Consider the following 15,034-nt stretch of genomic DNA (forward strand, 5'->3'; position numbering starts at 1 on the left):
CAGCGCAGGGGAGAGAGGAACCTCACCTGTGCCATCCTCCCCCAGGCCTTCAGCGGACTCCCGGAGCTTGACGTCCATCACCCTCGTGGAGATCATGTCCGGCTCACTGAAACCAGATGGAAACCCGTGTTAGAGGACCGTATGGAGCCGAGTGACCAATGAGTGTCACGGTGGTGAGGACGGCTTCTGCTGTCTATAACTCTGGAAAGTCAGAGTCGAGGGCGGGAGGACAGTACAGGCCTTGCTCACAGCCACACGGGGAACAGCCACAGAAGCGTCCTTCTAACGACTGATGTCATCGGCTTCACAGAAAACACAACACAGAGGCAGGTCAGAGACTTTCAAAGTTCCCCTCAAACTGTGAGAAATTGTTTGTTTTTCCTCCAGCAAGCTTGGAAAATGTAGAGAGTAAAAAACACACTCATGATCCCACCAACTAAGAATAACCATAATGAACGTTTCAGCCTTTCCAACCAAGCTTTACACAGACGCTTGTTATCCGTGCACACACACGAAGACACTTGACTTCTGATTTTTGTAGCATTCGACTTGATTAAAATTCTTCCTAAGTACTACCTGAATGACTACACAATATTTTAATATTAGTTACATTGAGTCTTCTGTTTTTGAACTTGGGGAAAATTCCAAGCGAATACAGAAGTACAGTGAGCTCCACGTAAAATCATCTTCCTTCACTGCACCCCACACTCCTGCCCGCTAGATCACTTCCAAGTAAATCATCCGTTACTCGTACCATTTCACCCATATGGATTCACCTTCTTCCTACATAAAAGTACCTGATTGCCTCATCCATAATCCTGCAACAGAAATCGGTGCTTATATCCCTGCCTCCCTTACACAACCCGAGACAGGGCATTCTCCCTTTGTGTGAAGCACCCTCTCTGGAAAGCTAGGAGTGACTATGAATTCTTGTGCTGAAGAAAGAGAGGCTCAAATGTTTGATTAACCAACTCATAGTTTGGCTTGCACATACGGTAAAATGGCGAAAGGGACAGAATGAACACATCCAACGGAAGAAGAGAAGCACTCACAGGGCTCCGGGCTGGAGCTGGCACTCATATTTAGGTGGCCTTTAACATAAATGTTAGCATGGTGGTCCCCCCTCCAGACTGGCTTCTTTTAACCTTCTCTTCATCCTCACCAGCACTGGAGAGAGGTTCTCACTATGCAGCACTAGCTGGGCTGGAACTTGCTATGTAGACCAGGCTGGCTTTGAGCTCAGAGATCTACCTACTTCTTCCTTCCTGTCTTAAAGGGTTTCTATTGCTGTGATAAAACACCATGACCAAAAGTGGAGGAAAGGATTCATTTCGGTTTAGAGTTCGACAACACAGTCTATCACCAAGAGACGTCAGGACAGAAACTCAAGCAGGGCAGGAATCTGGAGTCAGTTGATGTAGAGGCCATGTCGGGGAGCTGCTGACTGACTTGCTCCCCACAACTTGCTCAGCCTGGTTTCTTCCAGGACGCCAGCCCAGGGATGGCACATACTACAACTGAGCTAAACCCTGCCAGACAAATCGTCAAACAAGCAAGAGTGGCAAACTTTGCCACAGGCCAATCTGGTAGGCATATTTTCTCAAGTGAGGTTCACTTTTCCAAAATGACTCTAGATTGTGTCAAGTTGACATAAAGCTGTACACTCCTGATGCTGGGATTAAAGGCATGTGCCTCCACACCTATTGTTTTTTTAAAGTGTGTGTGTGTGTGTGTGTGTGTGTGTGTGTGTGTGTGACAGAGAAGGGGAGAGAGAGAAGGAGGGGGAAGGTGGAGGGAGCAATCAGGTGCCTGCAGAGGCCAGAAGAGAGTGTTGAGTCCTCTGGAGTTGGAGTTACAGGCTGTTGTGAGCCATCTGCCATGGGTGCTGGGAACAGAACGGAGTCTTCGGCAAGAGCAGTATGTGTTCCTAGTTAATTTCATCACTCAGTTCTCTGGCTGATTTCTTAAAGGCTGAAAAGAAAACCCCTTTTAAAGCTTAGCTTCTCAATTTGCATGCAGTTTGGCTTCACGGAAGCAGCTAATGTGAACATTAGTTCTGTCAAAAGCCTTCTGACGGAACATCACGATCTTGCTCTCACGGCGCATGAGCGAGGCGGAGATGGCAACGGCACTTGCTCACATCGTGGACCACTCTACCCCTCGTTCCCACTCTCTGTGTTCATAGTCAAGGTAACAGATGACGCGACCAAAGAGGCCAGAGGTTGTGACACACCATCACTGAGGTCTGCATGGCCTGTTGATCGGTGGGACAACTGGAAGCCGAGGAGCTGCCAGGGGACTTGGGGTGAGAGGCTATGGAGGAAGGGGACCTTAGGGCGGAGGGGAGCGTGAACCTGGTGAGGGTGGGTGCAGTCACCAACCATTAGCCCAGGTGATCACCCGCCTGGGCTGTCGCTGAGCTGGAAAGGTGGAAATGCAGGGGTTTTCCATCCCTCCATCTTGGCATTAACCACAACGACTGCGAACCATATACTGAGAACAGCGTATCACCAATTGTCTCATGTCATCCTGGAGAGCTCTGTTTTGCCAGCCAGGAGATGAGAACACACGTGACCTTAGCTGGTTTATCAGCTTGCCTGAAGTATTGAAGAGCGTTCATTCTGAACGCTCACACTGGCTGGGCACTCGAGTGTGCAGGTCACAGATGAGAACTGCGTGGTCCCTGCCCCTCTCAGGCGTTGCCCAGTGAAGGGGAGGGGGGCTGAGATGGTCCCGTCTGTGCACTCTGAGATGTCCTGGATGGGATGGAGGGAAGCCAGGGAGTTCAAAGTACAGAATCTCCCACTAAGATGGCTCCGCCCACCAAACATCCCTGTCTGGGATCTGGCCAGCATGCCAGGGCCAAGGCTGCCAGGGACTCTCCAACTGGGAAAAGGAGTTTAAGGTTGATGAGATGTGTCTATTAGCCGAGAAGGGATAACTCCACAGAAACTGCGATGTCACCTCTAGCAGATGAAAAGGGACAATGACAGGAATTACTGAGGGTGTGTATGGCTGTGTGAGAGAGTATGCATGAGCCCCCATGGGTAGGTGTGCAGAGGGCACCCTGATTTTATCCTGTGACCCTGGAGCAGTCCAAAGGCTCAGACCTGCTTCTCCTAAATTGAATGATGAGTTTGTAATACACCCACATAGGGCAGAGGGGTCAGGAGCAGGTAGAAACAATGGGGAACAAAAAGGGACCTCGTTTCACCTGTGTGGCTCCTTCTAACCCCCCTAGAGGTTAATGAAGAGTATTAGGAGATGCCACAAGAGCCCACAGACTCAGGAAGACAGCAGTGCCCACTAATGACGGGACTCCATCGGGCAGATCTTAACACCTGCGCTCCAGCTCTCTTCCCACCGATAGGAAAGGGCGAAGGCTTGGGTACTGGGATGTCTTGGGGCTGCCCTTGAATTCTAAAACCTACCAGCACTGGGTTCAGGCTTCCCATTTACAAAAGATGGGCAAAAAGACCTTTAACCCCATGAGACCTGCGTCAATTAATTACTTTTTCCATCACTGGGGCAAACACCTGACAGAAGCAACTTCCGGAAGGAAGCATTTATTTCATCTCACGGTTTGAGAGTAGAGTTCCATCATGGTGGGGAAGCCATGGCAACAGGGGTGTGAGGGAATGGGTCACTCTTCACCAGGTATTCTTGTCTGTGTACAGTCCTGCTCCCAGAACGCACGGCTGCTGTGTCTCTGGGCAGGTGTCTCAACTTGATCTTACGAAAACCAAACAAATGGCTCACTTTGGGGTTACCGCTGTCAGACATAGAATAGTGACACCTGAGCTTCCTACTCCTCACTCAAGCTGCTGCAGGGTAACTGATGGGCACGTCCATCGTCACAGAGCAGTGGCTGCCCTGAGAGTCCACAACAGACAAGACAAATGGAGAAGTGTCTCTATCACAAGAGCACTGGAGGGTGGGGGGGACATCACGGCTCTAACAATGTTGGACCCTTGTGAAGATTAGGTCTCCGACTCAGTAAAGCCACAATAGGGCAAGATGTCCCACAGGAAGACACGCTAGCCTCAAGTCATTCTCTACCTAAAGGGCCCACAACAGGCATCTGCACTCCCCACCCCCTGCCCTTGTTTTCCTGACAGCTGTTAGGTCCCATCAAAGAAAACCTATTTTTTAGGCTAAATTTGGACTTGAAGAGCCTCCTAGGAGTTCTGATTAACTCACAAGGATGCAGGTCTCCTCCAGCCCCCTCCTCAGTGTGCAGTACTTAGCGTAATGTGGGTACCCACAGACTCCAGTGAAGCCCCATTTCCAAAAAATACCTTAATGTAGGGGGGCTGCCCTATTCCTTCTCCCCACGCTAACTGTGACCACAGGCTCCTTCCCAGCTAACAGCTAAGCTCTATCAGAAGCTGCAAATTCAACTAAAAATCCTTTACACTTGTCCACACGAAGCATACATTTTAATGTGTTAGCTTAAACGTTCCAATCAGCTAAATTTACCTACCCAGTGGAAAACTTTGGTGCGTTAGGTGCAGACATCTAAGTGTGCAATTACAGGTGGAAGTCTTTGCGTTTGCCCTTCAGATCAGCTCCCACCCTTATGGAGTCTTTCACGCCCTCCTGGGCCTTTTACACCACACCCCAAGACTGGTAGCAGACATTTGTCAGCCTCAGGAGAGGCTAGGTTAAAACAAAACAATAAAGCAACTTCAATTTGGTCTCCATCCACCTGTTTCCAGCATTTTCCCTCCTACATTTTCCCATTTTCCCCTTCCTTCCTTCCCTCTTTCTTTTTCTTTTCTTTTCTTTTCGCCTGCCTTCCTTCCTTCCTTCCTTCCTTCCTTCCTTCCTTCCTTCCTTCCTTCCTTCCTTCCTTCCTTTTTCTTTGTTTCTTTTTTTTCCTGTTTTTGGAAACAGGGTTTCTCTGTGTAGCTTTGGAGCATGTCCTGGCACTAGATCTGTAGACCAAACCAGACTGGCCTCAAACTCACAGAGATCCGCCTGCCTCTGCCTCCCGAGTGCTGGGACTAAAGGCATGCGCCACCACTGCCCGGTCCTCCTATCCTTTTTCATCCCATGGCAGGGTCCTGTATTTATTGGGGTCTCTGTACCCACCAACATTCATGCCATCGTCGGAAAGGGTATTATTGTCTGAGGAGCAGCAGCATTTTGAGCAGAAAGCTCCACGGACAGAAGGTAACTGCCAGCATGAATTTTAAACTGTAAAAAATAGTAGCCTTTCACTTCAAAGGTGGGTTAGGCCGCTGTGAATGTGGCGAGGCCCATGGCACAGCAAGCCGGTGCAAAGGTAAGGATCGACTGTGTACTGGTATTTTGAATATTTTGAAGGCAGTAAGGAGCAACCTAGAGCAGGCAGGTATGAGACTCGCATCGATCTTGAATGAAGGAAGTGGCTGCGGGAGAATTAGTATGCACAGGACTTTCACCCCAGGGCCCTTCGGGTCTATGTGCTGAAGAGGCTAAAGGAAGAACAGAAGGCGGAGCAATCTGAGCAGGTGGACAAATGCAGGCGACATCGGGAGAGGCGCTTGGAAAGAAGCGCTGACACCTAGGCACCGTTTCCCGCAGTTCTTGGCGCCTGTGAATTGTACATATACTGGGGATGTGTCAAGGAAGCAGGCAGAAGACGACATCTGAGAAGCCGCAGAGAATGAGAGGAGATTTTCTTCTGCCCATTACAGAGGAGATGGGGTTCACAGATGGAGTCTAGGCACGTGAGCAGTAGGCAAAACCAACAGTCTTCAGAGAGCATAGCTGATTCCAGAGTTCCTACAATGCTTCCCCCAGTGTCTACCACAGAATCCAGATGTGCTAGTCACATACAGAAAGAGTAAAATGTGACCAATAGTCAGACTGAAAATATTAATTCACAGAGAGTGAACCAATGGCTTATGGAATAGATAAAGATTTGAACAAAAAAAATGTGGAGTAAACAGAAGATTTTCAGCCTGAAAGAGAACATGAGAACATGAGAAACAGACGCAAACCGTAAAGACAAAGATGTCATTTCCTAAAGGAAATAGTCCCCTGAAAGGTATCAACAGTAGACTAGAGACAGGCATCAGATACATCATCGGAAACGACCTTCTTAGAAGCAGAGAGGAAAAGAGACCATGAACCATGAACAGAGAGAGGATCAGAGGATGAGCTAAGAGAGGAGCAGCTAAGTCCCAGGAGCAGGAAAGCAGTTCCCCTTCAGTAGCAAAGATGTGGGGCTGGAGAGAAGGCTCAGTGGTCAACAGCACCTGCCGCCCTCGCAGAAGACCCTGGTTCAGCTCCCAGCGTCCACATGGTCGTTCACAACTATGGTAACTCCACAGTTGCAGTTACATGGAGGAGCTGATGTTCTTTTCTGATCTCTGCAGTTACCAGGCAGGCACACAGTGCACACATATACATGCACGCAAAACACTCACACACGTTAAGGTAAATTAAAGTTAAACATAGTTTATACAATGAAACATATATGTAGTATGTTAATTTACCTAATTATCTCTAGATCAGTGTAAAGTGTAATAATTTATTCACATTAGACACTGCTACAGAAAACGCAAAAAAGTTGTTCTTTGGGATACTGGGAGAGTACACCAGGTTGAAACTGATAGCCGGGGAGAAGAGCAGGAGGAAAGAAGAGGGGAGGAGGAAAAGAAAGCTGAAGGAATTTAGAGACTGTGAATAAAGTATGGATGAGGTCAGAAACGTTAGGGTCTTAGCTCACACGCGGGCAGAGCATAGCCCTCAGAGTGTGTAGGCTGCAACCTCGTGCATTAGAGGCAAAGATAAAGACAAAGTCTTGACAGCACTCAAAGGAAGAATGACCCAGCTTAGGTAGGCAGACGGCAATATGAATGACCCAGCTTAGGTAGGCAGACGGCAATATGAATGGCCACCAATGGATGAGGCAAGGAGATGGAATGGCATCTTCAAAACAGTGAGAAAGAACCCACTATGACCCAGTGACCTGGTTTCTAATCTAGAAAAATCATCTGTCCGTGATGAAGCATATGTAAATAAATAAATGTATGCATATAAATAGCTGGGCAAGTAGAAACAAGAATTTGTCCATAAAAGACGTGGGGACGTCAAGGAAGTTCTTTAGTATGGAAGAAACCAGAATGAGATATGCTGGGGATAATAAGTACATGGGGAAATATAAAAAGTGCAATTTCTTTCTCTAAATTTATTTCAGGCAAGGCAACAATCTAAAGAAAGTGAACAAGGTATGTAGATGAGAGACTAGGCCTCTTAGGTGTGTTGGTAAATGAGATCACACACTCTCAGCATCTTGCATTTTACACGAAGTGGCTCAGTATTAACTTTATATAGACAATGCTATATGAGGAATTACCAAGGGGGCTGTTAAGAGCACTGACTGCTCTTCCAGAGGACTGGAGTTTGACTTCCGGCACCCACATGGCAGCTCACAACCTTCTATAACTCCACTGCCAGGGGATCTCATGCCTCTTCTGGCGTCTGCAGGTACTAGGCATGAGTGTGGGACACAGCCACATGCAAGAAAAAAAAATACATACACATAAAATCAAATTGTAAATAAAAAGATTTAATATTGCATCCGGTATGGCGGCACACCTCTTTAATCCCAGCACACTGGAGGCAGAGGCAGGTGGATCTTGGTGAGTTCAAGGCCAAACTGGCCTATAGAGGGAGTTTCAGGACAGTCAGAGCTACATAGTGAGACCTTGTCTTTAAAAAAAAAAGTAATATTGCAACCCCTGAGTAAACACTACAGAATTTAATACAAGGAAGTTTCACTAAAAAGCTATAAGATCATTAAAATGGAACACTGAAGCATTTAGCTAGCTTGAAAGAAGGAAAGCTAGAAAGAAATCTGGAGGGTTGGTGAGACGGCTCGGTGGTGACGGGCATCTGATGCTTAGGTTGACAGCCTGAGCTCAATCCCCAGGCCACCATGGTGGAGGAAGAGAACTAACTCCTCGGGCTGTCCTCTGACCTCCACATGTGGGCTGTGGCGCACATATGTGCCTGTATCCACACTTACACACAAATAGGTTGACAAAAACACGAATGGAAAGAAAAAAGTAATGTGGAACAAGAAGAGATATACAAGTGGTAAAGAGAAATAAACATAAAGGAAAAACATACGTAACACTTCTAAAAGAAAGCACAGGCATTTACTTTCCTGATCTTAATATAAACAAAAGATCTTTATATGCAGTAAAAACTCATAACAAATATATACTTTACTCTTTATCAAAATGGAGTATTTCTTCTGATTAAAAATTGACATTAAAAATGAACAGTAAAGTCACAGGTGGGGAGGTATGTGCAAAACAACGTGCAAAACAAACTCCTTGCATCCAGTATATAAAAAACTCCTAGAACCCAATAAACCCAATAAACTCAATGAGGCAGTGACTCATTCCTCTAATGCTGGGCAACTGATCTGAATGGACATGTTGAAAGGAAGCTAGGACAGTGGTCAATGATGAAATAGCAAGTGAGAGAGAAGGTAACACTAGGTAAACCTGGCAAAAGACATTATATAAATGAACTGTCCCAGTATGAAAAGCCTAGCAAAGTCAAGGAGCGAGATAAGGAACTATTCCAAGGTAGACGTGATTGCTGTAGGGCCAATGACAAAAGCCAAAGTCCTGATGTTTATAATTATGGTTGTTTAAAATAATGTTCTTAGGATATACACAGTGCCTTCTCTTGATCAGTATCAAATTGTATAAAAATGAATAGTATGGACATCCAGATAAATATTAGATAAATACTGACATAGCAAATGAGGCAAAATGTCAACCAGTAAGTCTACCCAAAAATGAAGTGGGGAAATTCCAGGCCTAGGTGAATCTTTTAAAGTTTGTCCTGAGAGCCAACAGAAGGTGCTGGAAGTTATTAGAAAAGAGAAAAGGTGGGGTTTGGAGGTGCTGGCGTGAGGAATACAGTGAGCCCACGCCACTGAAAAAGGAAAGCCTGGCTCACATGGAGGAGAAGGCAATAGAAGCCGCCCCCGAGAGGACATGGGTGTGGCTGAGCAGACAAGCCTTTACCACAGCTATCGCAAACATGGAGACTGTGCACACAGCCTCACATACGCATGGTTAATAACAGATGAAATATGATGACAGTGACTCACAAAAGAGCAAATAGAAACAGAGGGACAGAGTTGGGGTGGGGCCAAACAAAGCCTATGAGAGAGAGAGTGAGAGAGAGAAAGCGAGAGAGCGAGCGAGAGGGCAAGAGAGAGAGAGCATTCTAAAACTGAACAAACTAAGAATCTAGAGTTAAAAAAATAAAATGAAAAACTATTATTTGAAGGGCTCCATTAGAGGTCTGGGTTGAAAGAGTGAAGAATCAAGGTTGAAAATTAATCAATAAAGAGTATCTGAAGTGAAAAAAAAATCAAAAAACCCCAAAGAAACCTGAAACCCCACTAGGTACACCCACATTCAGAGTAGGGGTACAATGGGAGAGGAAATGAAGGATGGTTCTGAGAAATAATGGCAAAAATCTTGAATTTGATTAAAAACAATCTATATATCAAAGAAACAACACACCCCACAAAAAGCAATAGTAATGCAATCTGTACCACACTGACTGTCGTCTGAATACGGACACTAAAGACAAGATGGGAAGTGTGAATCCAGTAAGAAAGACTGTGTGCACGGGAAAATTGTGTGCATAGCAAAATTAACAGCAACTTTCTCAACAGAAACAAGGCCAGGCCAGAAGGCAGGACAATGACATATTTAAGGCACCAGGAGAAAAAGTGTTAACTAACAATCCCATATTTACCAAACTTATCTCTCGAAAATGGAGGTAAGGGCTGGAGAGATGGCTCAGCAGTTAGGCGCACTGGCTGCTCTCCCAGAGGACTGGGGTTCGATTCCCAGCACCCACATGTGGGCTCACAATCATCTGTAACTTCAGGTCCAAGGGATATAACTCCCTCTAATGGCCTCTATGGGCATTGCATACACTTGATGCACAGGCATACTGCAGGTAATACACTCAGGTACACACTATAAAATTAAAAGGCTATGAAATTGAAATAAAACAGAGGCCTTCAAGATAAAGACCGAATAATTTCTTGCGAGCGCCCCTCCCCTACAATCGCTGTTGAGTTTTTCAAGCTTAAAGCAACAGCGGACACTCACGTGGATCCACACACACAAAACCACAGAACGCTAAAAATGAAACGCTAATAAAATAATTCGGTAGAGAATTCTAACAGTAAACATATGACTGGATGAGTCTTCTTCCCTTTTCTTCTAATTGATTTAAAAAAGCAGCTGTACAGAACGACATTTGAAAACATTACTGGAACTGCATCACATAGAAATATAGCATATTTGACAATTGCAGAATAAAGGAGGAGTAGAAGAATAAAGCTGTTGTATTTTTAAAACTGCAGAGGCTGGAGGGATGATTCAGTGATTAAGGGATGATTCTGCAGACAGCTCTTGCAGAAGATCCAGGTTCGGGTCCCACAGCAGGAGGCTCACAACTGCCTGGAACTCCAGCTCCAGGGGATGCGATATCTTCGTCTGGACTTGGCAGGCACCTGCGCTCATGTGCGCATGCGCGCGTGCGCACGCACATACACACAAATCTTTAAAAAACAAACAAACAAACAAACTTCTTATTTCCCTGATGCCTCAACAGTTACACAATTGACCTGTGACCAGTCAGCCCTGGCGACCACGTGCATCACTATGATAAGGCTGGGTCATGTGACTCATTCTCCTTATCACCCCCTGATCTACTGAGATCCCAACGGACAGTCAAATCTTCTCCAGTGCAGGTCCACACACACTCAACTCCTTACCTGCTTGGCTGAGCCTGTTTTCCACAAGCTATCCCCATATGACCACACGTGGAGCATGCCATACCCTCTTCTAGAACTTATGATGTAAATAGATCCTTCCATGTTGCATGTCTGTCCAAGCGTACTTTCCACAGCAGTACTGGAATGATCCTTACTCTATCCTCCACCCCCCTAACAATACAATTGCAATGAGTGAGGAGTCAAGGATCTTGTCTCAGAGGACAAGAGAAACCCAAAATGTGGTGTGTGTGTGTGTGTGTGTGTGTGTGTGTACATCTTCTCCATAGATTCATTTTTGTTTTCTTTCCTCTTAGCTCCTTTAAAAGACAAAGGATTCTTATTATGTTGCAATTGTTAGTTTTGCTACAAATATGGATGCAGTCTATGTACATCAACGGTAGCATACATAACAAAGAGGGAAGCTGGTGGTCTACAGAGATGGCTCCACGGCGAATCAAACCAGGTGTAAGTGGGAATTCGAAGACAGAGCCCTGGGGTCTCCAGAGCCCATGCAAATGCTGGATGTGTGAGGAGGCTGCCTGCAAATCCAGTGCTCTGAAGGTAGGGGCAGGGGATCTCTGGAACATGTTGACTGGCTAGAATAGATGTCTGTGGGAGCTCTGGGTTCAGCCAAGATGAGTGAGGCAAAGTGTGATGGAGCAGTGGGGGCGGTGGCGGCACACGCCTTTAATCTCAGCGCTTGGGAAGCAGAGGCAGGAGGATCTCAGTGAGTTTGAGGCCAGCCTGGTCTACAGAGTGAGTCAGGACAACTAAGGATACACTGAGAAACCTTGTCTTGAAAAACAAAGGAAGAGACAGACAGAGTGATGGAGGAAGATTTCCAGTGTCAAACTCAGGACTCCATATGCACACTGCACATGTGAACATGAATACACACTCACACACAGAGACATATGTTAAACAGAAGAATGAAGCTGGTAATAACCTGAACCTCAAGCTTATTTTGGCGTGTTAGGAGATGTATTGTAAGGCCTAGCTCAGCCACTAAAAATAACCAAAGAAAATGCAGGTAAAATTCAGTACAGAAGCCGGAGGCATGCTAGATGATACTCAGGAAGAGTGAAGTTACAGAGGAACAGAGTCTCATTAAATAAACTGAAGAGAAAGGAGAGGCAAAATAAAGCATCCAACCATGTCAGTGGTGATGCTCAATACAAATGGATTTAGTCACTCAGAAGGGAGAAACTATCAGACTACATTAAAAAATCTCTTTAGGACTAGAGAGATGGTTCAATGGGTAGGAGCACTGGCTGCTCCTCTGAAGGTTCCAGGTTCAGTTCCCAGCACCTACATGGTAACTCACAAACATCTGAAACCCCATGTCCAGGGGATCTGAGTCCCTCTTCTGGCCTCCTCAGGCACCAGGCACCTGAGTGGTACACAAACATTTCATGCAAACAAATAACCTATACACATAAAATAAGAATCACATTAAACTAAAATAAAAAGACAAGTTCAGTCTCACAAATACAAATAAGTTAAAAATAAAATGCCATACCCTACAGTCAACAGAGTGGCTATGCTACCAAAAGACAAAACAAATGTTGAAAAAAAAATTCTTAAAGACAAGAGGGACAATTTATAATGATGAAATTGTTATGCTATCTGGAAAACATAAGACATGTATATTGATCTAATACAGCCGTACATGACATGATGTCCAAACTGACAGAAATGAATTAAAAGACAGAAAACAAAACAATCACAGTTAGGGGCTGCAATACCTACCTTTTTATCACTTTTATTCATATATATTAATTGCACAAACTAAGGGGTTTCGTGAAGACATGGGCATAAGATACTGCGACCATCATTTCCCTGCCATCAGCTACATGCACCTGCCAACTCCACCCACCTACTAAGTCTCCTATTCCTACGTCTTCTACAAAGGTCTACATACAAGAGAAAGCATGACACTTGACTTTTGTGTGAGTGAGAATGTGTGTGCGTGTATGCATGCAAGCATGTGTGTGTGTGTGTGTGTGTGTGTGTGTGTGTGTGTGTGCTTTGGTGTGTGCGTACTGGGAGTTGGGGTGGCATCTCTTGAAGCCTAAGCTGGCATCTAATTTGCACAGAATTGAGACTGGCCTTGAACTCCTGATCTTGCTGCCTCCACTTCCCAAGTGCTGGCAATACAGATATGCAACCACACATATCTTTCATGGTATTTCTTGCAGCACAATCAGCTCCAGTTACATTAATTTTCATGCAAACAATGTAACTTTGCTCTTCCTAATGGTGTGTGACACACACACACACACACCATTAAAGTATATGACACACACATGCCAACCCATCTGTCGAATGGCACCTAGGTTCACTCAGTGGCATGAAAGTGCTACAATAAACATGGATGTACAGGTCAGTGCCTGACTTTTAATAATTGATAGAACAAACGGGCAGTGTGCCAACAGGATATAAAAGACCTGAAGAACAACATTAACTAGACTGATCAGGACTCTACAGATCACCCCACCTGGCAACAGAAAACATAGCAACTGAATGCACAGTCTCCTGAAGATCACATGGAAGACTCTCCAGGAGACACAACACAAGGTCATAGCAACTCTACATACACTTAAAAGGGTTAAAGCAGAATACAGTATGTTTTCTAACAAAAATTAGGGAAGACCGATAGAAAATATAATTACATGAAAATTAAACAAGAAAACGACCAAGATAACGGCTCTATATTAATTTCAGAAAAACTGGTTTTAGAAGAAAATTTTAGATAAGAAGTGTCATTTAATAATGATAAAATTATCAGTCTATCAAGATAATATGTCTGTTATAAACATAAAGATTAAGACATAAAAAAGAGAATCCACATATTCTTGAAACAAAAAATTGATAAAATGGAGAGGTGATTCAGTTATAATGTGACGTCCACAACCAGGGTTCTCTTTCAATTGGTAGAACAAATACTGGACAATCCACAATACACAACTATTATGATCACTTATATTACTCCATTTATAAAAATGTTTTTAAACATAGAATAGTAAAAACAATCTTAAAAAATAAGAATAAGAATAAAACACTCACACTCTACACTCTCAAATCTTATCAGAGGGGCTGTAAAGGTGGCACAGGGGTTGAGAGTGTTTGCTGCACAATCATAAAGAGCAGAGTTCAAATCCCAGCACCAGCACAAATGCCTGTACCTCCAGCTCTGATGGAATGGGCAATCTCTTCTGGTCTCCAAGTACAAAGGCATAGGCAGCATAGACACCTTACACAAGCGTACACAAACTCTCTCTCTCTCCCTCCCTTCCTCCCTCCCTCCCTCCCTCCCTCCCTCTCCCTCCCTCTCCCTCCCTCCCTCCCTCCCTCCCTCCTTCTCCCTCCCTCCCTCCCTCTCTTTCTCTCTCCCTCCCTCCCTCTCCCTGCCTCCCTCCCTCCCTCTCTCTCTCTTTCTCTCATACACACACACACACACACCTTCAAAACATTTACAAAGCTACTGTATAAGATTTCACTGAACTGACAAACAGACATAAACCCAGAGATTAGAAACTGGAACCAAATGTAAATGCATACTACAATAGCCAACTATTTTTTAACAAGGATGTCAAGGTAATTCAATGTGGAAAGGACAATCTTTTCAACAAATTAGTTGGGACAAGTAGATATCTACATGCAAACATGTAATCGGTACTCCTACCTCACAACATGCGTAACATTACATACAGGGGACCACAGAGCTAAATATAAGTGGCAAAAGTCACAGGAAATTCTTAGAAGATAATAGGAGAACATGTCTAATCTATTGTTGGGTAATAATTACTTCGATGTGACATTCAGCACACAAAAAGGGCAGAGTTATAAGATCTGACTTCTTCAAAATGACAGGCTGTTTGTTTCAAAGGACTATCAAAGTGTAAAGACAACTGAGAAAGAGAAAGTTTTTGCCCATCATGTATCTGATAAGGGAACAGACATAAGATACATAAATAATTCTTACACAAGTCTATTCAAAGCAGTTCATTTAAAACCAAAGGGTGTGAACAGGAACTTGTACAGAGGAGGCACGTGAAAATATTCTTAATGACACCAGTCATTAGTCAAATCATGAGTCAAAACCACAGTGAGCTACTACTTGCTCGTTAGAACGGCTGTAATCAAAGACATGGACAACACATGTGTGAAAGTACAAAAAAAAACCCTAGAACATGAATTCATTGCTGGTAAAATGGA

General features: G+C 44.6%; 1 protein-coding gene across 4 annotated transcripts in view; it reads right to left on the reverse strand.

The window, feature by feature from the left end:
• Cracdl (CRACD like) overlaps nt 1–15,034 on the reverse strand; it is a 125,554-nt gene that overhangs the window by 42,560 nt on the left and 67,960 nt on the right. For all 4 annotated transcript variants that reach the window (XM_085679534.2, XM_085679535.2, XM_087898077.1 and 1 more), the window contains exon 2: nt 27–106. In XM_085679534.2, coding sequence (XP_085535660.2) covers nt 27–96 — 70 coding nt within the window. In that variant the 5' untranslated portion in view covers nt 97–106. The remainder of the gene's footprint in view (nt 1–26; nt 107–15,034) is intronic.

Source organism: Myodes glareolus, chromosome 18 (genome assembly GCF_982192425.1).
Source record: "Myodes glareolus chromosome 18, mMyoGla1.1, whole genome shotgun sequence".
Taxonomy (NCBI): Eukaryota; Metazoa; Chordata; class Mammalia; order Rodentia; family Cricetidae; genus Myodes; species Myodes glareolus.